The sequence below is a fragment of the Oxyura jamaicensis genome, chromosome 15 (genome assembly GCF_011077185.1).
Source record: "Oxyura jamaicensis isolate SHBP4307 breed ruddy duck chromosome 15, BPBGC_Ojam_1.0, whole genome shotgun sequence".
Classification (NCBI taxonomy): domain Eukaryota; kingdom Metazoa; phylum Chordata; class Aves; order Anseriformes; family Anatidae; genus Oxyura; species Oxyura jamaicensis.
In genome coordinates, this window is record NC_048907.1 from 14,089,546 (window position 1) to 14,116,857 (window position 27,312).

Below are 27,312 nucleotides of genomic sequence, written 5' to 3' on the forward strand. Positions count from 1 at the left end.
TAGCCAAAGGGAAGCATGGGGAATCATACGTTCTTAGAAATAAAGACTGTCCTGGTAACCTTACAGCTTATTCCCATTATTAACAATCAGACAGTTTCTGATCCTGAAACGCGGGATCTGGGAGGAATAGGATACATAAGGCCTGAAGGCCAAGTTGCTGAACAACTCAAAGTGAGACATATTGTTCCCACGACTAGCCCTGGAATTCTCTAGTATTTGTAATCAAGAACAGGAATGGGAAATGGAGACTGTTATATGATCTGAGAAAAAATAATGAAGTCATGGAAGATATGGGAGCACTTCAACCAGGATTACCAACTCCAACTATGCTCCTCCCCCAGTCATGGACAGTAATAGTAATAGACTTAAAGGATTGTTTGTTAAACACTTGCCAGAATTCTGAACACTTTTCCATGTTTATGTTTCAATTGATACCTTTTCTGATTGTACATATGTATAGGCGTACTTGGGTTTCTTATGAATATGTAAAAGCAATGTTCTATATATTTCAAAAGTTCTATGGTTGTGTGTGCATGTTGGTAGAGCGTAGACTCCCTGCACACCTAGCGCTGTTTACTAGCCTTTTATAAATATTACTAAATTCAGATTGAGTTGTGTCTTCATTTATAACAGCATCCTAATCAACATTAACCATGTTTCTTATTTAACCACTAACCATTAACCACTGCTTCTTATCTCTTAACATCTTTTTGTTTTTATCTTAAAGCTTTCAGTCTTTTCATTTTATTAGACAAGGGTTTAAAGTGCTCTAACAATGAAAAGCCCTAACAGACCAACTCTATGCACTCCTGATTATCATTCTGTTCCCTGTACAAAAAAAAACTTAAACCAAAACAGAAATGGGAAACAGGCCCCGCAGACTGTAATTCTATTTTGAAATTTGGATTTTTCAATTCAGATCCCATGGCCGTTAAAGGTACTTCTCCCAAGAATCTCATGACTAACAGTTTAATTATTTCACTAATGAAACTACCTAAAATAATGTTAATTAAAGAAAATAGTCCACTTATTTATTATTTTGAATAGACATTCACAAGCCTGAATTGTAACTGGCAGACCCCCTTTGTGAAACTTTACAAAGCACTACTTCTCTATTGTGGAATGTTTCTCACTTTTCTCTCAAATAGCAGATATTGGGCACACTGCACTAGAGATTGGATCCTGCACAGCATTTCTAAAAGCTGTCAAAGAAGGGCTATTCAGGAAAGGATTTGCCTCTGCCACTCAATTTAGTCAGTTGTAGTTTTACTTTATGGTATGCTGTAGATCTTAGTCATCACCTAATTCATTTTTACAGGCAGACTCTCACCAACTCAATCAACTTAGAAACATATAAAGACATTCCTAAGAAGACTGCATTACCAGCGCATCACAGCCACTGTTCAGCGTTGGAAGTTTAAGCATTCTCTGTCTACTTAACAACAAGCTTAAGAAGCATCTGTGTATTTGTTAGTTTTCTGCTCATTCACTGAAAATGGTTAGATTTAAACATCACAATGATGCCTGCATCTTTTTTTAGATGCAGGCATAGCCACCAGCTGGGTGAAAACTGGTATTTCAAAGAAGACATTTTTGATTTTTCCTGGAGCATAAACAGTTTCAGTATCTGAGTTTTTGCTCAGATACTTTGTCATTCTGTCTATCCCAGATAGGCTACTTAATCAGTTGTAAGATACAACAGCCCCGTGTGATTCATTTCTGAAATGGAAATACACCGCTATGGCACAATCAACTGATTTGCTGTTTTGATACATTCACTGTGTTGCTGTGTTGTTTGAGTGACATGCAAACACCCAAATAACAAAGAAATGCTTGTGTCTCTTTTTCCCAGTTTCTGTTAGTGTTACAAAAACAAGGATTTGAAACAGCACAGTGTGCTTCATTATCTCCTAGCTCATGCATCCTTCTGTTTGCTTTGCAAAGCAAATATAAAATGGAAAGATTTGTCCATAGTCACTAGCAAGAAAAAAAAAAAAAAAAAAAAAGACTGCATTTTCTGAAGTATGCAGCCATACTTCAAAATCACTATACATTAAATACAAGTCTCGCCACTGTAATCAACACCTCCTTCACTGTCAAAATAATTGTTTAATATCAGTAAGAGATGCTCCTTTAAATGTGCTTTGTTAATATTCATCTATGGCTGTAGTCTGACTTGTTAGGTTGGCCTTATCTATAAAAACAGCTGTATGTTGGCCATGGCCAGTCTTGAGCATGCTTAGCTGGTTACCTGTTTAGCAAGATGTGAAAGGTCAAAACAACAAGAGTGATTGATAGGATTATGGAAACTCATTCCTCTCGTCAGCTTGACAGTATGACCTGATATACCACACAGAACTACAGGGATTGTGAGAAATGAATTACAGGTAAGCTGAAATGAATCAGCCACAGTGGCAGAGTAAGACTGACATGGAACTCCCACAGTCATGCAACTCCTTTTTCATGATAGAGCAGAGTGGGTATGATGCTGCTCAAATCTGAAACACAACAATGCAGCATTGGCACGTGTAGTTTCAGAGTGGAATTGCATGATCAAAACAGTACCCAACTGCTGTGCTAGTGTAGCTGTTGCTGATATTGGAACCTGGCACAAAATGCATAATCTAATAGATGAAATGTGATCAATAATCAGGACTTGCGTCCTCCTGAGGGCTGTGATTCTGAGTCCTGTGTGCCCCAGAGAAAGTTTCTCAAATCTAGACTTATCCATCTGGATTTACCCATTCATCTGCAAGCAGGTTGAATCCTTGACACAAAGCAATGTACCGGGTTTAATTTTTAGTAAACTGTTTAGAGGTCTTTAGTTACAAGACAGAATGAGAGAACAGACTATATTAAAAGCATACAGTGAAAAACATCTTCATAATACACTTTCCTGCTGAAGCATGCTGAAGTTTGTTATTTAAGATTTCATTGGCTCTTGGTTTATTTTTAACTGAAATTGTGTAACTGCTTGTCACATCCACTGTTTTTAGGAAAAACAATAATTTTACTATTATGATACACTATGACAGTTGGGCCACTTAAAAAATCAGTACTTAGATGCCAGGATAGCATAACATGAACACAGGAAAACAGCATGATAATCAGAATAATTTCTGAAGCATTAATACGGAAATCATTTTTTTTTTTGAGAAAGTCAAGAATAAGTAGAGATGTTATCCAAATAGATTTTGAAAGAGTAGATTCATTGAACTCCATGCCTCTAGGTACTATCAGGAAAAAAATGTAGTAACCATAGATGTACAGTTAAAAAAAATATTGCAAATCTTTAATGTTACTGAAAAGCTGCAGGACTCTAAGTGAATGAGTAATATCAAGCATTAGCTTGCTGAGAGTTACAGAAGCAATTTGAGTACATCATATCTTAAGTGACCTATTTCAGAGTCATAAAATCTCCTGAGCTGGAAAGGACCCATGAGGATCATTAAGTCCAGCTCCTGAGTCCACAAAATGCAACCTAAGAGTTTCTTACCACATGCTCAAATGTAGAAAATAGAAGTATTTTTCTTACTTAAAGGTCTTTTCTGTATTTTCTGTAGAGTGTTTTCTGTATTTTCTGTAGGGTGTTTTTAAAACATCTGTTGTGTAGATGATCAGTTTGTTGGTATAGACTTTGTTAGCAATCTCCTACTGATCACGTGATGTCTGCGTTTATTAGGGTTTACAACTTCACCCAGATTCCACTGAGATCAAGAGGAGCCTTTCATCAAGGTATGAGGACTCTGTGATCTTAAATAGCTATATCTCATCCTTGAGCTAAGTTGTTAAAGATCAGTGTCAGTTTTTGCATTTTCTTAGACCGTCTTGTCATTTCCTGTCATTCAGTTTTCAGTAAAAGCCAAAACTTTCATTGCCTCTCCAAAGTCTACAGACAAGCATCTTAAATTGCTAACAAAACTGATATAGATTCCTAGATTATAAGGTCAGTGAAAACCATTTTGATTATGTGATCTGACCTCTGAAGCGACACAGGCTGTAGTACCTTTCTAAATAGTCTCAAGTTACTAAATAAACTGAAAAGGTTGTCTTGTTGAAGTCTGTGTTGGAATTTGGACTTTTTTTTTTTTTTTTTTTCCCTTTGGCTACTGTTGTTTGTCATCTCTCATACACGTAAGACAAACACTGTGAAGCTGATTGTAAATAGAATGCAAAATGTCTTTAAAAACCCTATTTTCTTGTAGATTTCACCAATAAATATTTTAACAGCCAGCCACTGAAAATAATGCAGCTAGCACATGACAACTATGCAGATAGCACCTCTGAAACTCTCAAGTCTGCTGCTGAGACTATGAAAAAAATACAAATTCCATGATTTTTGCATTAAGATGGTATTACACCCAAACAACAACAATAAAAAAAAAACTTTTCACAGCACTGCTTCAGCTTATATTACACAATTACCATTTATGTTAACCACTCAAATGATAAGATGGAATGTACAAATGTAGTGGGATTGCTTAGCTTTTGATGCAGTACCATTCACTTTTGGGGGCTAGGTAGGAAGTCTCTGACAGTGAAATGTATTTGATGGACTCTGCCACTCACTGAATCGGCTATTAAATTCTTTTGGAAGTCATTATCCTGACTTAAATAGACTATTTATATAGCAGTGTGACATTTAACATCAAGCAAATGGTATGGTTTTTCTGTGACTGAAGAATTCAGTACAAAGTTACAAAGAATATCCATATGATGTGTGTTCTATAAAATAAGTCTTGAAATATTCTGAAGGGTCTAATTCATTTTAAAGAATAATTTTAACAATGTATGGGGCTGATCACCAAGGATGTTTAACATGGATAGCTCAAATGCACTGTAATTTGCATTGTAGGGCATGTGCAGTTTCTTTGCATTCGGTCCTGGGAACCCCATATCTGATATAAATTCAAGGAGACTACTAAAGATAGGCAAGAGTTATCTGGAGAAATATTTCCCCAAAAAATCATTAATTGCCTTTAGGCATGGAATAGATCTTCATGACCGAAGTGTGGGTTTTTCATTTGTTTGTTTTTAAAAAGATCATAAATGCCAAGAAGTGAATGTGATTAGACAGCTTTATCTGCATAGAGTTAAGGATCTTTTCAAGTGCTCTTCATTGTGCAAGCCAGCACTATCAAAATGGTATTCTTCTGAGCAAAATTGCCTTCTATTTTTTTTCTACTTATTGCTCCACGAGAAGAATTGTAAATATTTCAAACACCTTGAAACTGCGAATCCCCAGAAGAGCAATTCAGTGGGAAGTTCTAATATGTGCAAAGGTACTGTCAAGAACCTGACTCCATGTTTAATATTAAGAGAAGTGGAAATTTTATCCTGCCACCAGAGATGGAAATAGAGATAAGACTGATAAAATAAATGAGTTCCAGATTCTTTTCAGTGGTGCCCTGTGACAGGACAAGAGGCAAAGGGCACAAAGTGAAACACAGGAAGTTCCACCTGAATATGAGAAAACATGTCTTTCCTGTAAGGGTGACAGAGTACTGGAAGAGGTTGCCCAGCCAGGCTGTGGAGTCTCTTTCTCTGGAGATATTCAAAACCTGCCTGGATGTGACCCTGTGCAATGCACTTTAGGTGACTCAGCTTTGGCAGGACTTGATGATCTCCAGAGTTTCCTTTCCAACCTCAACCCTTCTGTGAGTTGAAACAGTCATAAAAAGAAAAACAAAACCAAAAGAAAAACAAAACCACTGAATGATGTGATGCCAGTTTTCAAGCTATTATTTACCAGGCACAAATGTTAGAGTTGCATTTTAGTTTGCTTTTCATGTACTTTATGAATTATTTTGCGCTTTTGCATTAGTACACATTAGGCAAAAGACTGCCTCTAATAGATTAGATGATATGCACTTAGGGGGAGCTCCCCCCTCCCTGATCTGTTGACTGCACTTTTAATCATAGATTAGTTAGACATGAGCGCAAATCAATGCTAGGGCTGTGCTAGCAAGTGACAAATCATTTCACTTCAGAAAACTATTAATCTTAGTGGTGCTGTGCTTGTGGGCCATGATTTACTGAGAACAAAATAACCTCACAATGCTCAATTTAAAATTAGACACCCGTTTTGAAGAATGGTGCACATTTACTGATACGATAAAGCAATTGAATAGTGAGGATTCATTAGGAACAGAGGGAAGAGCTGTAATATAAGAGATCAGATTGATGACTAACACTGAAATATTTTTACCACTGTAAAATGCATACAAATTCTTTTGGGGAAAGGCAGCTACATTAAAGTATTTAAAATATTGCCGAGATCAGTTGACTAAATTAGGTCATCTGCCTTACATGCCGTTACATGACTGAAAACAGAGACAAACACTAGATCAAAACCAAATATTAAAACATCAAAACATTTTTCCCTTCTTCACCATTTTTTCACTTCACCTGCAATTCTGCAAAGAAATCCTCATTTTCTATCACACAGCTGTGAAGCACAGCATGGCCAGGCATTGGTGCTTAGGTCTAACTAGCTTCCTAAGGGATACTGACCCAAACTGTGAATATTTTATCTTTTGATGCAATTCAGTACTGGACAAACCTGCAGTCTGGAGACAGTCTGAATAGTTTACTGAACTGTGAGAAGTGTGTGATTGATGTTCTGCCTCAATCTAATATTTTAAAATTTTTATATCATGAGGCCATTTTATTACATAATCAGTTAACCTTCTCATTCTAAAATTCTTTCAAGAATGAAATCTATTAAGCATAAATATGGCAAATACAGAAAAGCGAGTAATACCTGCATTTTGTAGAAATCTATACCAGTCAAATGTTCCACTGGGTGTAGTCTTGATTCCTGTGTTGAAAAAAAAGAGAAATAAATGCAACTTGTTTGACTGGTCCCTATATGGCTGAACTATGCCTCTTAAAGTCTTGCCCTAAGAAAACCTATTTCTCTCAAGCACACTGAATTCTATACACAGCTGTTCACAACTCGAGCTTTCGTCTTCCCAACAATTTCATGTTGCCTGCACAATCCTTCTATAGTAATCAGATTGAAATGGAATTGAAAATTTCACACAATCACACTGTGTATGAACCACTTTAGTAATCTACAGAAATAAGCCCCTTTACACCATGTAAATTTGGCCTTGTAAAATCTGCATACAAGATACTGTTTTCTGAAGGAGATTATTATTCCAAAACAGATACAGTTCAGCTCAGACTCAAGTCATTAACATAAGGCAAAGCAAATAAACTAAATCAATATCAAAAATATATTTTAATATTATTTGTTTTGCCTTAAAGATTATTTTAATAATGAAATGATTTTAGTAATTTACTTAATCTCTTAGTTATCTATTATCTCATAAGGAGCTTAAATACAGACTAAACATGCATTAAATACACCTCATTGGTAATTTAAAAATAATATTTTTTTTTTTTTATTTGAAAGCAAAATATACAAAATGCAGTAACTTTTGGAATCTGTAGACAATTACTTTTAGATAAATTAAACTGAGAGCTGTAGATAAGTAAACACACCTAAAAGGCTGAGGAGAATGTTCCTTAGACAATTCACTTAAGTAATATACCCTGATTTAGATACTTTCTGGGTGTCATTACTTCAGGAACTCAGCCTATAGAACTTAAAGAAATTTGGGGTTTCATAGAGTAACCATTTATCAACTTGTGTGAAATCAGAGTGAGGGTCTAATACAAAAGATGCTAACTTACATATGGAGAAAGCCCCTTGTTACCCTATCTTTCAGATTCCCACTGTAAGGCATCTGGAAAAACTTTTCTTAAAAGCACAAAATGATTTGAAAATTTAATCTATGAGAGTGGAATACTACCCCAATTAAACTCAATAGCAAAGAGCTTGACTTCAGCGTAGCCAGCACCAATGGCCAAGGCCCATTTCAGCAAAACATTTCTGAGGCAAAGACGATAGGTACATAAACATACAGGTACTAAATATATTATCGAAATCAATTGAATGCCTTAGTTAATATTTTAAAACTCTTACCTTGAGTTTGGACATATATTTTCTTCCTAGTATCTGGCTTTAAAGAGAAAGAGAAGAAAAGTGACTCATAGTGCATCATAAAAAATCTGTTCAGTTGTTTGTTTGTTTGTTTTTTTAAAAAATCTAATATAACAACATGCTCATCAGTGTGATTTTTTTTCAACTATTTAAAAAAAAAAACACATTAGAAAGGAACATTTTAATAAGACCACAGGCAATGAAGTCAGCAATTAAAATTACATTTACTATGAACATTTACAGTGTCAATGAATCCATTTTGTAATTAATACAATTACCAGATTAGAAGAAAAAGGTTTTTTTTTTCATTTAACCATAGTTTCTCAAAATCATTAAACTGCTTATGGCATAGAAAAAGAAAACACTTCCCTAGAATAAAAAAGATTTTAAACTACAAAACAGCCCTAGCTCCCAAACACTCTGGTTTTCAAAGAAAAAGTACAGCTGGTCTCAAAATCACAGTTACATTTATCCACAATAAAATGTTAAAACACATCAGGCATGAAACAAGCCCTACATACCACTAACCTTTTGGAAGACTGCTGTCAAATAGACACTTGTCTAGACAGGACAATTGGCCAGTACTACATATTGCAGAATATTCCCAAATAAGAATTGCACAAAAAATTATTTTAAAATAGTTACAGTAAAAGGGGTAATTGCTATATTTCCAAAGTTATTCCTGAAGTGCTACTACACTAGTTATTTATGTGATTAACTGAGTTCTTACTTCATTATCTTTCTATAACTTCAATCATGAACTTGTAGAATGCTACTCATTTTTTTCATGAAAACACAGAACTAGCAATGGGATCTTTCCAAATGGGGAAACAAAACAAAACAAAAGCAAACAAACAAAAGAAAAACACTCTTCCCCTCTAGCAAAAAAAAAAAAAAAAAAAAAAAAAAAAAAAAAAAAGCATAGTTTCTGAGTTCAAAGTATTCGCAAAAGCTTTGTGTTCAGACAGTTCCTATTTCTTTTAAAAGCTGGCTGCAACTCCTGTATAGTAGTAAACCAAGGCATTGGTCAGGTCGCGTATTCTCTAGTAGATTTGCTCAATATTACCTTGGAAATTTCAGTTTGAAATTACATTCTTTCAAGCAGTTAGCATCACAATGACCCAAAAGGAACAACCTTCCTTAGAGCACCAGTCTGCTGTCTTTGGGCTAAAACCAGACTCCTCTTCAGTGCCTGTTTCATCACGTACAGACACCCAGTCCCTTAGCAGGCTGTGACTCTATGAGTCACTGACTATTTGTCTACCACAGCTCTTTCTAAAGAGCAAGTAGGAAAAGAACTCCCCAGTTGTCACCCCAACCATTCCACTTTTGAACATGTGGCTGACACACAGATGATACACTACTGAATTCCTCAAGCTAAGTATTGCTATGCAACCCTGCCTCTTCATGTGGAAAGCTGGTGGAATGAATAACACAGCCAGAGTTAAACAAGGTAGAGCATCACCTATACTGTTCATGTCAAGCTGCACATTAGTCTTCCCTTCTCTCCCTCCCCCATCCCATTCTTAGCAACAAACTGCAGCTTGTGAAATCACACCTGCAGGACAATGACTTCAAGGTAGGAAGAGAGCTTGTACTAGGAGAACGAGAATTAATGCAGAAACAGTGTTAAAGCAACCAAGTCCTGAACCAGTCAGCTCAGGAAATAAGAAGTCAAGGAACTGACTTTTTTTTTTTTTTTTTTTTTTTTTTTTCATTTCAACACTTCTATGTTACTGCCCCTACAGTTCACTGCTGGGTCATAACAGTCTATTTTAGTTACCAAAAATGAACTGGAAAAAGAAAAATGGAAAAAGAAATTGACAGAAAAGAGGTCAGAAAACTGAATAATCATCAACAAACAGTTCACAGGGGGAAAGAGGGCAGTTTCTGAGAATCAAAGTGAATTAGCTACATCACAAAACCTACATGAATAATCAGGAAATCAATTAATAAATGAAGTGGGGAAAATGCAATGCTGTTTATGCTACAGTAGAAGATTAAGTATATCTTTCAAAAGCCATATGAACTTATGTGTTCAAACTATTTAAAAAATAAGAAAAGATGGTTTCATAGGTTATTTTATTACTTAACATTTCTTTGTCCTTCTCTTACCTATGAATAAGTAGCACTTTAAATGAAATTGCATTCTCCAATCTTAAAAAAAAAAAAAAAGCCTTGCAAATGATGGAGAGAGCACTGCAAGATGGAGGCCAACTGCAAAATTTGAATTTGCAGGACAAATGGAAGAGCTGAAATGTAGAGCTAGGACACAGATACAACCAAAGAAAATGTGGAAAAAAGCAGATGGAGCAGAGGGCAGCTTAAGCCAGCCTTGGCTCTATAGCTAACACACTGCATAATTCTGCTTCAGACTTTGGTGGGTAAAAATGTGGTGTAAGTTAGCCAAAACCACTAAGTTTCAAAAGTAAGCTGAAGTTAAGCATTTGGTTTCATGCTCTACTAGACCTGTAATAGCTCTATGGGGAGTAAATATGTTCCTGCCAGGGTTTAGATAATCAAGACAAAAAGAGCAGGAACATTGTTTAACATGGTGTACAGATGTATTCGCACTTTATAGATCAATTTTATATTTTGTTCTTTATTTTAAATAGTAGTGGGGAGAGTGGAAAAATGAAATGGAATGCTAATAAAACTAGCTTAGGTAATTTTTATGCACCAGTTTTACACTACTGAAATAAAACACTAACCATAAGCACAGGATCTTTTACAGTACTTTGCACTTACTTGGAATACAGATTATTACAAAAGCTATAGTATGTACTTCATAATTAAAGGTAATTTATCCAATGTAATAGAAAAGAAGTTGTTGGAAGATACACCCATTAAGCATAATGCTATTGCTTACATGTCTGTAATTTAAATTATTAATTGACTGTCTAACTAATAAAGCAGACATTACAGGAATAATGTAGTTCGTATTAGAGTGAGTTAATATGTAAAGAGTGTTGATATTCTATGAGCTGTGATATGGAAAGATGTATTTATGTTTTTCAATGTTTGAAAGTAAATGTAGCATTTGTTCTTACCCTTTATATGAAGATGCAGCTGCAAAAAGAATTAAAAACCTCAGCATTTAAGACACAAGTCAGCAGGTGATATTTCAGTTTAGGACTTGACAGACTTGCCTACATTTCCCTGTCTGCCATGACCTTCTCCAAAACACTGAATGAATCTCAAACCAGGAGCACAAAAGTGTTTAGGTAAAATCAATTAAGTCAAGTTCTTAAAAACATAAGTGCTGATTTCAAAATGATTTCAAAGTTAAAGTTTGCTTCTCTTCCTTATACTCTATTAACTTTGTCTTCTTCTAGTATAAGATCTATGACAGAAGCTGTCCCCTTTCCTGTTTACCCATCATGAAGTTAATTGTAGTAACTATTAAAACCAAGTTATGTTTATAATGTAACTACCACATCCTCTATGTGCATAGATCAAAAATCACAGAATCACAGAATCACAGGGTAGTCTAGGTTGGAAGAGACCTCCAAGATCACCGAGTCCAACCTCTGACCTAACGCTAACAAGTCCTCCACTAAACCATATCCCTAAACTCTACATCTAAGGGTCTTTTAAAGACCTCCAGGGATGGTGACTCAACCACTTCCCTGGGCAGCCCATTCCAGTGACTAACAACCCGTTCAGTAAAGAACTTCTTCCTAATATCCAACCTAAACCTCCCCTGGCGCAACTTTAGCCCATTCCCCCTCGTCCTGTCACCAGGCACGTGGGAGAATAGACCAACTGCCACCTCGCTACAGCCTCCTTTCAGGTAGCTGTAGAGTGCAATAAGGTAGCCCCTGAGCCTCCTCTTCTTTCTTCCTAAATCAATTCATGCTGAAAGAAAGCATTAAAAATTAAACTGTTGTGTTGTCCAGGCTCCACATCTCAGTGATTTTCTTTAGGCAAAGGTGTATTAATGATTATATTATGATGCAAATTAAAACTGAAAAGATACCCAGCAGTTAGTTTCTACTTCTTACACTTACTGTTCATCATAGACTCACAGAATCTGCTGAGTTGGAAGGGACCCATAAGGATCATTGACTCTAACTCCTGACTCAACAAAGGGTAACCTAAGAGTTTCTCACCTCAAATATAGAAAATAAAAGTATTTTTCTTACCAATACTTCACAAGATGAGTGAAACTAATAGCTGGCAGAGGGTGGTTCTGACCTTCTTTTTTTATCCCAGTATGTTGCCCCTTACTGACAGCCAGTTCCTGATTTCCCGTCACTTGCCCTGGTGCTCATTGCAGTTCTCTGTGATCCAGTACAAGACTTCAGGCAACAAGTTATTTGGAAAACTAACCTCACACACACACCAAACAACTGAGCTAACAAGCCCTACTGCGTGGTATGGAGTGTGGATTGTTTCACAGGTAAGCAGTGCTGTCTCACACTACAAAAGCACTCCTTGTACTCAAATGACCAGCAGCTCTTTATCATCTTCCTCCATTCTTCAGAAAACAGGATTGAGCACTGCCTACTTCCAGGATTTGTCTCATTTTTTCCACTGGCAGTCTGCCATGAACTCAACCACTGAAAGGTGAAAAAGGCTGATCCAGTCTATTTTCCAACAGGAGCATCTGATACTACCAATAACTACAGTGAATGAAGTAGACTTGCAGTACAGTAGACATAATTGTAGCTACTAAATAAAGAGAAAGAACCAAAACATACTTATTCTAATACTGTAGTCATGGTTTCTGGGCAAAGAATGAATGTATAGAAATAAACCAAGAGATGAAGGGAATTCTCTTTGCTGTCAGCCAATCTATTTTTAATACATATAACCTCTAGGTATCCAGTTATTATATCAGGAGTTATTTTCAAAAAACAAAAAGGAAATGAAGATAAAGTATTTGAAATTACTTAATTATCTTACTATTTCAGAGGCTAAATAAATAAATAGATAAAATTGAAACATTATTTTACTCTACTCTCCTCCTAAAAATGATATATGCTTTTTCATTTACTTTTTCTCTCCCTTAAAACGTAAAGTCCTCTCCTTGTATTTCAAGATCAAAAAAGCATATTAAAAAGCTCAACAACAGCAGTCAAGTTAGGTAAGCTGTAGATGAATCACTTGAGTTTTGTATCTTAAAACTGCCTGAACTCAAACTTTAACTGCATGCACAGCACATTATCCAAGCAAGCATGTTCACCTCACAAAGAAGTGCATGAGGCAACTGCTCTCATCTTGTACAGCACTTACCCATTATTTAAACAGTCCATGGAATGAATTAAACTAACTAGTTGCAAAGACCTGGGATCAATATTTGCTGAGAGACTGTAAAACTAACCCTAAGAGCTCGTTCCCAAACTCACTGAAATCAATGGCAAAGCTATCAATAACCTTCAGAAGTGAAAGATTAGGATTTAGCACATGTAAGTACCAAGTGCCCAGTGAGCTTCTGGGCCCTCGCAAAATATGACTGGTGTCAGTAAGTCTACCTGAAAACAGATGAGTTTTTGCATTGCTTACTACCAATCCAGGATTCATTAAGTTAATGCGAAGTTAATATGAAGACATCGTATTTACAGACAAGGGGATTTATGTTAAACACTTTTTCTAATAAAACAGCATGGCAGCTCAAATATTTTGACTTATTAAATGAGGTTATCAAAGGAACCCCATTTGAAAGGTCTTTCAGATTTTTTCTGTATGTACTGACGTTTCTCTGCATGAATATAATACCCATCTTTAAACTAGATTCACCATAATAAAATATCTTTCACATGGATAATATATTTGCTACTAAAAAAACATTTTACTGACTGTTTTTCATTCTGTTGAACCTGAAAATTGATAGTTAACTAATATATTCTAGGAATTTTAGTTTGTATTATTACTCCCAGTTCTTTGCTGGCTAAATATCCCCCTTCAAATACAATGCCAAACATACTTGACCACTACACTGTTAGATAAAAATGATTGCATTCAGTATTTTTCCATATATCATTCAGCAATGTCTTTCAATCTGTTTTCCGGAAGCAGAGATGACTTTTTAAAAAGTTGTGTGTTATTTATGTGCTATATATCTCTCAAGGCCTAGTCAGTAGTGCTGTACATCACATACTGCTGGGCTTAGCATAACTTCAGTTTTAGCTTTGCAGTTCACATAAAGAAGTTCATCCTATTTCCAGTGTTGATAAAACAAATATTTTCAAATTATTCTTCCAAATTCTTTATGGTAAGTAAAGCTGTTTAGTGCAATTTTGTCAACATAAAGTTTATTAAATGATGCAGAAAACCAATATATGCATATGGTATCAGGAGAAGCTCGAGATAACAATGTTTAATTTAAAATGTTACAGAGAAGCACCTCCTTAACTGCTGTGTAGTCTTTTCAAATACTAAACAGCTTTTAAATGCCAGATCTATCTGACCTGTCAAAGTACAAAATGCTTTCTCTGATAGAAAAGAATAGGAATAGAGAATATAAAGATTATTACAATTCTCTAGCATTATTTGGTAAACATTTTAGGAGAATGCATAGTTGCTAATACTATAATCATCACCATCATCACATAAACATACCCATTCCGCTGCAGCCAGTTCCTTCATTTTCATCGTGAAAGCCACTGCGAACCTAGTTAAATGGACAAAAATAGTTGGGATCATCTACTTAAAGTGTTTGAACATAACAACAGAGAAGCATTTCAGAAGAAAATATTTATAAGAAAGATGGGCAGAGGCTTATAAAAATAATTATAGATGGAAAGATAGAAAGCAGGCTTTCTATTTGTTTTACCAGAAAACATTGGTAAAACAAATAGTATCTCCAGCCTTTAACTGGATTACAACTTGGAGCTCTTGTGGAGTTCAAGTGATGATTTCTTAAATATAGGAGAAAACCCAAATAATGGGAACATCCTGTAGTTTATCTAGATTTATACACACAGCAGCAGAATCAGGCAGCCTTTCCTGTTTCTACATCACTGCAACTTGCAATAGCCTTCTTCACAACCAGAGAACTAAATAAAAAGGAATCTTTAGTTTTGTGCTATTGTTATTTGACAATACTCAGTCCTACTACTTGCAATTCATTGCTACTGTATTTAATTCAAGTGAGCAGGCAGAATTTTATAAACCTTTCCCCAGTGTTCTCTCCTAATTTCTAAGTAGTCAAAGCTGTTGATGGGAAAAAATGTGTGAGAGATAAAACTGTTATTCTTCATGGAACATTCTTTAATTAAAAAGGAAAAAAAGAAGAAGAAGAAGAAGAAGAAGAAGAAGAAGAAGAAGAAGAAGAAAACAAAATCAGAATTAAATAAACTGAAAAAGAAGAAAGAAGATCCAGTGATTAGACTTCAACTCTAGAATTTAACAGACTTGGGACACTCAGCTCTGTACTTCTGAATGTTAGGCATCTACAGAGGAGATGAAATTCACAGTGCTGAGTTAGGCACGTTATACCCCTTTATCATAAGTAAGGAAGAATTGGGTGTCCAGAAATGAGACTCACCACATTCATCATTTTGGACAGAGACTCTTATGCCAACCCACCATAATACTATCAGCAGGCAACTGCTAAGGGGTAGGGCATTTTGACTGTTCTCTGATTAAGACTTTTCTTTGTATCAAGAAGGCAATTAAAATAACTGAACTGTAGAATTGGCTGAGATATGAATACCATCCCCTCCTCTTCTGTAATCATACAAATTATATTACCGAAGTAAGAACAAGCAAACAAAGGTGTATTCAAATATCTTCATGGTTAGGTTTTTATTTCACCTGGAAGGGAGAAAATAACTCTGCTCCCAAACTTTCTTCCTCTTTTACCCTTATGGCTGTTTATCATGGCTCATTTGGACTTCTACTTCTTAGCCTTTGAGAAATATATGCAGTACACTCTCATTCCCCACAACAGAAGAGTTACTTTAGAGACCATTTAAAAGCAGCACTGATAGGAACAGTTCTCATATTTGGGTGCCTCACTATAGAGAGACTTCAGCGATGGAAGCCTGATATCTAAACATACTAGATAAACAAGTCATTCCTACTGGGAGCTTGGTGTAATACCCAGAAGTCATATGAGATATTTTTATGGCGTCAGATCAAATAAAGAATCCCTGTTCAGAAGAGATCTTAAGAACGTCCTGAACTTTAATGCAACTTTTAAACCATGATGAAATACAAACACATGCTTTGACTGCTCTTAAATGGAACTTCAGTGTTAACTAGAACCATACTTGGGTTCATTTCTGACGACTATCAGTCCTGTGGAATATAATTGTTTGAATGCCTCCTTCATAGGAGACACAATGTGTCTGCTTAGCCAAATTCTTTTTAATTTCTTTTATAAATATTGAATATAAAACATAGGTTATCACGTATGACACTTAAGATTCCATGTTTCTTTTTCATAGAATTAATGTGATGGTTCCATCCTGAGACATACCTGTAACATCGCAGTGGTGAGAGGTGAAGCAGATTTTTAAGTCACAACCAGAATACTGCTTTTCTACTGGAGATATTATGTTATAATTTGAGTGCATGAAGTCACAACCACTCATTAGAAGTCACATAAATGCCGAATTATAACTCCTACTTTTGTTTGTTGTGAGCGGTCTTATTCCCATACATCTGTTTTGTAGTATCTGCTTTATGGTATTACAATGCATTTTACATATACAATATGACAGCTTTAAGGTTATTGAAGCCTTTGCAAATGCTTGCTTTCTCAAGTTGCGTATGCTTCCTTTCTAGTTTTTGCAATTATACTTTCAATATATCACATTAACAAGCAGAAAAAAAAAAACACACTATTGCTCCCAAGTCTACAAAATACCATTCAATAGATTTAAATACCCTAGGGGAGTACAACCACCATTTAGAGGAATTTGATTAAAAATGAAACACTCATTATAAAGCTAGACAGCGTTCAATACTTTGTTTTATGGAATGTGGTGGTTTATTGTACTGGTCAAGTAATCTACAATTCACAGTACTTTTTGCTTAGACCATGCAATCAATAAGGGGAAAAAAATAATCAATGTTTCTTTTAATAGCTATGCAATGAATAGTGATAATATTGGAGAAGAGATCCATTTAGTGTAACTTCTAGAAAACTGAATTACTTTTCCTTCAGCAGAGAAAATATTATGAACTGCATAAAGCATGTGGTAATGCATTTTGAAACATCAGTGGAAATCCTAGCCACTAAAGTATACTTCAAGTTCCTAACCCAATTATCACAAAAAATCATACAGTAAAGCATAGTTTTTTATAAGCTATATTAGCTATAATGGTGACAGAACGTTTTAAATGCAGAATTGGATCATAATGGACACACACAAAAAGACTGTTCTTATTTTTTTCTAGTTCTGAAATTCACTGCTCTCATTTTAACTGATACATTAGATAACTTTTTTCTCTTCCTTCAGAACTGTTTAAAGAGTTCTATATACTTTTCTGTAGAGTTCTGTATACTTTTAAAAAAGTATATAAACTTTGTCTTAAATGAGGCCTGAGTTGTTTTTCAACTGCAAGTCCTTCTAAGACATAAGAACATGCCCTAATGATTTTTCAATGAGCCTGATTAAGTGCTGTCTTTAAAATCTGTTTACCTACCACATTTTATAAGGCAGTATAGACAGAACAGCATATCTATGCCAGTGTTAAGTTAGCTAATAATAGCTAGGACATATAGTGATATTAGCAAAGATAAACCATAAGATATAAGCCTATTGCACACACTATATACATTTCCTCATGGCTAACATGAACTAAAATCCATACTGCTCTGTTTGAACCACTGTAGTTATCTTAGTGAAAATGTTGTGATGAATAGAGATCGATAGTATCCTGAGAAAGCTTTGTTCAGCAAAGTATTTAAGGTCTGCTAGAGTACGTATATAAGCAGTATCACTGTATTTGATAAGATGTTCCAGATGCTCAAATTTTATCATACCTTGTACACTCGGGGACTTCTCTGCTTACCTAGAGGTCACTTCTGGAGTGAAGCCTCTGCAGAGTACTCAGGTCACCGAAGTTCTGATGCAATATAGATCCATAAGGCTGAATGACCTGTTGTAGCAGCTAACTGCCACCAAAAAGACATCCTTGCTGTATCCCTACACAAGCTATCTTCTTATTAAAGCAGTAGGAAACTAACCTCGAAAATAAAAATCCCAATTTTACATTATTGAGTTAGACCTGCTCAGAAAGTGATCCAGCCCTGGCACACAGAAGGGTGGGTCACACAGACACAGGTAAGAATTAAAGGAGAAGTAGAGGAAGGAAGGTAGCAGTAAGGTCATCCCCTGCCATCAGTGAGCAATTAGTTGGGCTGCTTATGAATGACAACATTAGCATGTGTCTTGATAAGACTTAAGCCATCTATTAAATTATTATTATTACTATTATTATTTCCACTGGAAGTTTTACATCCAGAAAATAGTTTTGAACAAGAAAAGGGCATATTGGCCCAGCATGGGCATGATCTAACACTGTTGAAGTCAAACAACCCTTGGACCAAACAGAAGAAAACTTCTTTACTGGGGATGAAGAAACAATGAGAAACGCTGAAAAGCTCTGTTTGGTTTTTAGTGATTTTCTATGATTTCTGATCAGTTCCTGAGCTACATGGTCAAATGCTTGGACCAGTTGATTTTGGAGGTCTTTTCCAAACTTAACAATTCTATGATTCTGTAATTTTACATTGCTGACTACACTGACATGTCATTGTTTTTTTTCTTGATGTATAAAATACCCTGAAAATATTCACTTCTTAAATCACCTAAAAAGTTAAGAGAAACTGTGTACAGATTTTTTTTTCTCCATCTCTGCTTCTTTGTTCTGTAGCTAGAAAAAGGATCACATTAGCACAAAAAAAAAAAAAAGAAGAAAAAAAAAAAAGAACAAAAGCCCTTTATACATGAGTCACCTGCTTTTCAATCAACCACACTGTCAACACATCATTTGCAAGGCCTCTGAAAACAGGTTTGATTCTGTGATGCAACAAGATAAACACCAGCTATTTTTAGTTGTAATTTCTCCAGTCAAATCAATGGCACTTTAATCTGTATGTACAGTGAGAATTTAATGCATATAAAATGCTTTATTCCCAGTACAGAGTGTTTTATATGTTAAAATATACCTAACATAAAAAATAATTTACTAATAAACATTTTTTTAAAAATATGGAGCAACATTTAGCATTTCTGGCACAGGACCTTGTAAAAGGGGTCAAATGTTGTTCAGGCTAATAATATTACTGCGGTACAATTTAATAGGAATATTCATAACTCTACCACTAATAAAGATTTACTATTTAAATAGCCACACCTCCACCACTACAGATTCACTATTTAAATTACAAACATCAGTCATTTACATGGCCAGGGTAGTTCTGTACAAATGACAACTGTATGGATATTGTTGGAGCTATTTAATTATGTTTTTCTTTACTTAAATCTGGAAATACAAAAAGTATAAAATAGTTTTGGTAAGAAATGAAAACTTGATTGCATGCTACAGTTGTATTCATTACAAATATATTAAATAAACCACAGTCTAGTTGCTGCAGTCCACAGTTACACTAACCATCAAAGGCTGTCTTTATAACACCTACCCATAAAGTAGATTATTCTACACAGCAATATGCTGTCAAATCACAAGCCTTCTTGCAATTATTCTTCTAATTTCTTTCACCTACCTTAGAATTTTATATCCTCATCACATGCACATTTCTATAATTCTAGAAAACAGTTAACATTCAGTAGACAAAGCACAGGATTAGTAAGCAAGAGCACAAAATTCATTACCTTTTAAAGGGATTTGAGTCATTTTGAAAATTCACAGCCCAAGAAGCCAAGCCTCATCACTACCCTTGCCAACTCTTATATGGACAAATACAATGGAACGATTGTAGTGGAGGGAATATAAAATGAATAGACTGCATACAGACTATATTTTATGAAGAAACTGCTCTACATTCACCACTGAATCATAAAATCATAAGAAGTAGAGCTTGTAGGGATATCAAGTAGTTTATCCTTTGTCTGGAATCACATCTCCCAGTGATTCCAACAATTTATGGATCTGCCATTAGAAAGATACAATTTCCTGTCACAAACCTTCTACACAGATTTTACCTGGCCTCCCCTAGTACTTCTCCCATTACATGACGTTTCTCTTCACATTTGATATCTTCATTTATATCTGTCCCTCCAAAGATGATTCCAAAAGGAATTCTGCTACCTGCAAAACAATGACCAAGATGAGAAGGGGACAAGGCACAGGATTCATTCATTACCTTTTAAAGGGATTTGATTCATTTTGAAAAATATATTATATATATATATAGTGATAATACTCTAACACATACATAAGCAAAAGCCATTGAAAATGAAACCTGAAGAAATATGAATTTTTAGGGTTTTGGAACTGAAAAGCAACATACAGTAAGAAGGCACTTTCACAGCAAGTCAATCTGTTTTGCAGCTATGAGATTTTCTTTGGCTTTGTCTGTACTTAGTAAAAACAATTACTTTCTACATTTGGCAGCCCACCAAACAGTGTATAGATTTTAAATGGTATTCACATTTTAATAAGATGCAGTACCTTAAAGTTTGATTCCAGGTATCTAGCTTCAGTCAATCATTTACTGCCCTCCCAGGAATTCCAATATAAAGGTTTGGGTGGCCAATTTCATGGCTACAAAATATGTAGGCAGAGCCATACCATTTGAAAAAAGTCACTCAATTAAATAAGGCAGTCAACCTCCAGCAAAACCACTGTTTTGCTTAATTACATCCCAAAAGATGGATCTGTGTTTATAAGTGGCTGCTCTAAGGCCTTCAGTGATGACCCAAGTTCTGGAAGGTGCCTTAGGATGCTGACAGTGGAACAGTAAGAGCAGAGTTAGATATGTTGACTGTGGGAAGGTCTGTGCACAAGACCTTATCAAAATTCAAATTTTAGAGTGTCAGCAAAAGTACAGATATCCTTGTCATGTGTGCACTGTGGTAAAAGCCTAGTTTTGATACACTGCATGAAAATAAATTCATATCTGAATACAAGTAAAGCCATCAAAACATGGTAGTATAGCACTAACAGCAGTAAGCCTTACATGGATAAAGCTAAAGACTATTTAAATGAAAATACAAAAGCCAATAGTAATTTAAGATTCTTTTGTAATAGTATTTGTTTTCCTGGCATTGGGCTATTTTTAGTAACTGACAAGTTACAGAAGTGTTCTCCCCCTAAACTAATCATTATGGCAGTCAATAATGCTTACTTTTGATTGTTTCAGTACTGAAAACGATTCAGTGGTCAGTTTTACACCACATTACAGACTCACAGAATAGTCTAGGTTGGAAGAGACCTCCAAGATCACCATGTCCAACCTCCTACCTAACGCTAACAAATCTTTCACTAAACCATATCCCTAAGCTCTACATCTAAGGGTCTTTTAAAGACCTCCAGGGATGGTGACTCAACCACTTCCCTGGGCAGCCTATTCCAGTGACTAACAACCCGTTCAGTAAAAAACTTCTTCCTAATATCCAACCTAAACCTCCCCTGGCGCAACTTTAGCCCATTCCCCCTCGTCCTGTCACCAGGCACGTGGGAGAATAGACCAACTGCCACCTCGCTACAGCCTCCCTTCAGGTACCTGTAGAGTGCAATAAGGTCACCCCTGAGCCTCCTCTTCTCCACGCTAAACAGTCCCAGTTCCCTGAGCCGCTCCTCGTAAGACTTGTTCTCCAGACCCTTCACCAGCTTTGTTGCCCTCCTCTGGACTCGCTCAAGCACCTCCATGTCCTTCTTGTAGCGAGGGGCCCAAAACTGAACACAGTACTCGAGGTGTGGCCTCACCAGAGCCGAGTACAGGGGGACAATCACTTCCCTGGACCTGCTGGCCACGCTGTTTCTTATGCAAGCCAGGATGCTGTTGGCCTTCTTGGCCGCCTGAGCACACTGCTGGCTCATATTCAGCCAACTGTCAACCAATGCTCCCAGGTCCTTCTCTGCCAGGCAGCTTTCCAACCACACATCTCCCAGCCTGTAGCACTGTTTGGGGTTGTTGTGCCCCAGGTGCAGGACCCGGCACTTGGCCTTGTTGAACTTCATACCGTTGGCCTCAGCCCATCGGTCCAGCCTATCCAGATCCTCCTGCAGAGCCTTCCTACCCTCGAGCAGATCGACACACGCACCTAACTTGGTGTCATCTGCAAACTTGCTGAGGGTGCACTCGATCCCCTTGTCCAGATCATCGATGAAGATGTTAAAGAGGACTGGTCCCAGTACCGAGCCCTGGGGGACTCCACTAGTGACCGGCCTCCAACTGGATTTGACTCCATTCACCACAACTCTCTGGGCCCTGCCATCCACCCAACGAAGTGTGTGCCAGTCCACGCCAGGAGCAGCCAGTTTCCTGAGGAGAATGCTGTGGGGAATGGTGTCAAATGCCTTACTGAAGTCAAGGTAGACCACGTCCACAGCCTTTCCCTCATCCACTAAGCGTGTCACCTTGTCACAGAAGGAGATCAGGTTCGTCAAGCAGGACCTGCCCTTCATAAACCCATGCTGACTAGGCCTGATCGCCTGCTTGCCCTGCAACTGCCGCATGATGACACCCAAGATAATCTGCTCCATGACCTTCCCTGGCACTGATGTTAAACTAACAGGCCTATAGTTCCCCGGGTCTACCCTCTGGCCCTTCTTGTAGATGGGCGTCACGTTTGCTAGCCGCCAGTCAAGTGGGACCTCCCCTGATAGCCAGGACTGCCAATAAATGATGGAAAGCGGCTTGGCCAGCTCCTCCGCCAGTTCTCTCAGTACCCTCGGGTGGATCCCATCCAGCCCCATCAACTAACGTACATCCAAATGCTGTAGCAGGTCGCCAACCACTTCCTCGTGGATTGTGGGGGCCACATTCTGCTCCCCATCCCTTTCCACCAGCTCAGGGTACTGGGCGTCCAGAGAACAACTGGTTTTGCTGTTAAAGACTGAGGCAAAGAAGGCGTTAAGCACCTCAGCTTTTTTCCTCATCTCTAAGTTTCCCCCCACATCCAGTAAAGGGTGGAGATTCTTCTTAGTCCTCCTTTTTGTGTTGATGTATTTATAAAAACATTTTTTGTTGTCCTTAACAGCAGTGGCCAGATTGAGCTCCAGATGAGCCTTTCTGATTTTGTCCCTGCACCGCCTCGCAGCATCCTTGTAGTCCCCCTGAGTGGCCCGCCCTCTTTTCCAAAGATTATAAACCCTCTTTTTTCTCCTAAGCTCGAGCCACAGCTATCTGCTCAGCCAGGCCAGTCTTCTTCCACGCTGGCTTGTCTTTGGGCACGTGGGGACAGACCGCTCCTGAACCATTGAAACGATTCAGTGGTCAGTTTTACACCACATTAAGCTAACAAATAACAACCCGAGGGTGGCTAATTACTACATGAAGAACATGGTTTTAAATTCCAGGCAAATGGCACTGCAGTTTTGCAAAAGAAAGAGCCTCTAGTAAGACAGCCTAAAAAAGCTCATCAAGGTGGTGATGATAGTTTTGCAGATTACTGTTAGCTGTAACACATGAAGCCAAGGTTTCCTTCTGACTGTGAACAAGAATCAGTCATTAGGCAGTACTGCCACCACGACCGTGTATCAAGAAAGAGAGAAAATAGGCTTTGTTTTCTTGTTTATGCTATGAGATGGAAGTGGAGGGGTATTGATGACTCCATAGATATCACTGCCCTCTGAGCATTGGATCAATGAGAAGGGCATCAGGCGATACAGTGCTGATGGAGACCCTTTCTTTTGAGAGATAATGAAACTGGCCTTGAATGTTTGTGGCTGTGAAAATTATTGCTGATGTTTTCTATAGCATCAGTTTATATAATTTATATATTTATTTATATATTTTTATATATTTATTATATTATATGTATATATATTTATTAATATATATATATTTATATTTATTTTTATATATTTATATATTTATTTTTATATAATCAGTTTAAAAGCAGTGAATTTTCATTATTAAAATTCATAGTTAAAAACAAGCAAATGAGGAAAACTTAAAGCAAATTAAAAAAAAATGTTAATAAAGATTAAAACTTACTATACTTTTCACATTTATAATTGAAAATTAAGTGAGCTGTAAGATGAGGATTTATATTAAAATAAATGTTTGATCATTTTGGTGTTTTGTTGTGTTTTTTTTTTTTGGTGGTTTCCCATTTCAGCATTGCTAATTTGCTCATTACTGAATGAAAGAACAAACAAAATAAATGAAAGCCTATTTGCCATTTTGGCTACTTAAACACTTGGCATTTCTAAATAGTTGTAATACTCTAATATTTGTGGGTAAAGAGAATTAAAGTGCACTGTCAAAACACCACAGAGATCCTCAAGAGATTAACTTTCTCTAATACTTGAAAGGCAATATATTGCCTTTCTAATAAGTAAAAAAATGAAATAATTATTCTGTCATCTATTATATGTGCTTTTACATCCCCAATCACATCTGCAAAGTTTCTGTGATAAGGCCCAAAAGATTTACTAATGGTAGTATGACTGCAATAACTAAATTTCTTAAATATTTCTTAATAAAGTATACAGAAAGAATAAATGTTACCAGAATCAGGAATGTCCTATGAATCACTTTTCTCCTCCAAAAAATTTGCAAGTACTTTGACTAGGATCATCCCAGCAATCCTATTACTTACTTTCTTTTCAGATACTTCCATTTTATCTTTCTTTTAGCTATTACAGATGCTTTTAGGAACCGTGTGACTCTGATTTATTTAAATTACTGAGCATTTATAAGTCATTCCAAGTATTAAGCTTTGCAGGTTATTTAGGATTTTGAAAATCTAATAGCAACAATGTTCAGGTGATGCTATGCAAATCAAAACTACAATGAAGTTTTACAGTAAACATTTAAAGTTCAACCTTATTTTTTGTTCCTCAGAAAAAGAGATAGTTTTAAGACTTTCCATAAGCCTCTTTCGAAACAATTCTAGGTCTTGTCACAAAAGCAATTGTTTCTGTATTCCGACAAGAGAAGTCCTAATACATAGGGTAGCAGAGATCATCACACAGAATTATTTTTGTATTTGTATTTTAGGATCCCTACTGAAATCAGAGCTCCATTGTAACAAGAGATACACAAGCACACTAGACATAATAATTCAGGCTGACTGAAAGCCCTCCAGTATAAATTGCTAGGGGACTTCCGAAGTCTGAAAACTGGTGCAATGCAACTTATACTGCGATCTGATGAAAGTATCAAATTATGTACCTTTGTACAAGTGAATAGATTTGGACAGTTGGAATGTGATCTCAAAAATGGATATGCACTTGCAATTTCAGTAGGTGACAGTGTCTGTAATTTTGACAGCAAGTGCGTCTAGTGTATCATTAATGGCAGGCTAAAATTTTGTTCTACATGGCCAGTTACCATAGAAAATTCTATTATTTGTATAATAACATCCTGTCTCCTACAGGATTTAGCTGGTATGTATGACAACTCTAAGTTATTCCATGTCCAAAAAAAACTGACTCGTTTTTAACAGAAAAATCAAATTAGCCTCTCCACTTTTTTCTATTTGACCTGAGCTATACTTAGCCAAGTTATTGTCCTCTGAAAAAGCACATTTGTTGAAAGTATCTTAATGTTAATATAATGCTCTTATCTTAATGTAGTTAAAGTACTTAATTATGAAATGCATTAAGTGCTTTAAAAGTACATTTATTTAGTCCCATCCTCTCTGGATCAGATCTCCCACAGAGAAAGATTTTCAGTGTTTCTGAACATTTATTGAAGTGGATAAATAGAGTAACTACATTATGTGTGGGTTTATGCATTTATTGTCATTTGTAACTGTATTCATTCTCTTCTTTCTCAGTACCTTTTTAAGAAGTATATTTGTTGCAAAATAGAAAAAGAATTAATTACCTTGCAGAAGTCTGCCTCCTTTATAAAGATGAATGGCCAGGGCTGCATCAAACTTATCTGCAGAGGTTAGATTCGCTATTTCAGTTGGACTTTCATACCTGAAAGCATCTTTAAGAACACAGATATGACCTGCAGCATGTAGATGACTCCTTCATTATCAGAACAGATGGAACAAGAGAAAAAAAAATGTTAATGCTGCACATATTTCATTTTATTAAATATGCTTAATCAACATGTTTTTTCTTAATTTTTGTTCCTACATTCATCTTGTTTACACTAACTTTATTCAAGCAATCATGGAGCTATAACAAGGGGTTTTCCTGGAATACATTTTTATCATCGCCATTGTGCACAATGCCAAGCATCGTAGTCTGCACCCACTTTATGGCCCAAGCCTGCAATGTGTCAATCCACCTTTGGAAATCAATGGAAATGAACTCTGATCAGCACCTTTATGAATTAGTCTTTCACTCAAAAGATTCTAAAGATGCTTAAAAGTTTCATTTTGAATGAAGTGTGTAAGCCTTGGTTTTGGACATCCTCAGACCCTTGTTCTGGAGAAAGGCTACCACTTGAAAGAAAACAGAAATACGCCCAGCTAAATAATTCTATTAAAAATAGAGAAAATGCAAAAAGTCTTTGCAAATACAAAAAATGAATACATAAATTAAACTGGACAGTTGAAAATGTATTCTCTTTCTGACTGTGAGTTTAATTGCTTCTTGTCTTAGTTTACCCATTTGTAAAACAGTCACGGGATAACTGAAGTTAAGAGAAAAACAACACAAAAGTGATTACTCAAAAACTTTAAGGCCTTTTAAAAAATCTCAATTGACAAACAAAATCATGCACATAGAAAACACACCTCTCCTAGTGTCAGTTTGCCTATTCATCTTTATATGCTGTGATTCTTCATATTAAAAATTGTTTCAAAGACTTCTAAAGCCATTAAACTGATTGATTAAAGGGAGTTTTACTTTAGGCATATCAGTGAGCTTTGGTTTAGTCTTTTCTTGTACACACTAGGCTCACAATTCCTCCCACAAAAAAACAGAGTCAGTTATCAGTGTTTCCAATGACATCAGCCAAAATACATCCAGGAGTAAATCCATGTTTTGATAGAAACTAGTACACTGTATCTGCTGACACGTAGATAAAATTGCTTCAAATAACTAGTGTTTATGTTTTGAGTATTATAAAAAGACCACAAGAATGTTTTCTGCTTATATTGTTCCAGTTGATTTATTTCTCATAGCATATTAACTGTTGTGGCATTAAAATTCTGTTAACTCAATAGCCTCTTGGATAACGTTGGCTGTTTTCTTGCTTGATCATTTCATATCCTCCCAAGGAATGTAATTTTCTGTCCTGCAGA

At 36.2% G+C, this 27,312-nt stretch overlaps 1 protein-coding gene across 5 annotated transcripts in view; it reads right to left on the reverse strand.

Moving 5' to 3' along the window:
• The window catches only part of GLT1D1 (glycosyltransferase 1 domain containing 1), a 70,664-nt gene that overhangs the window by 35,873 nt on the left and 7,479 nt on the right, over positions 1 to 27,312 (reverse strand). For 4 of the 5 annotated variants that reach the window (XM_035341124.1, XM_035341125.1, XM_035341122.1 and 1 more), the window contains exons 2-6: positions 25,938 to 26,086; positions 20,137 to 20,242; positions 14,576 to 14,627; positions 7,994 to 8,030; positions 6,764 to 6,820 (exon numbers count right to left, since the gene is read on the reverse strand). In XM_035341124.1, the coding sequence (XP_035197015.1) occupies positions 6,764 to 6,820; positions 7,994 to 8,030; positions 14,576 to 14,627; positions 20,137 to 20,242; positions 25,938 to 26,086 (401 nt within the window). The remainder of the gene's footprint in view (positions 1 to 6,763; positions 6,821 to 7,993; positions 8,031 to 14,575; positions 14,628 to 20,136; positions 20,243 to 25,937; positions 26,087 to 27,312) is intronic. The other variant, XM_035341126.1, reaches the window with a different exon arrangement.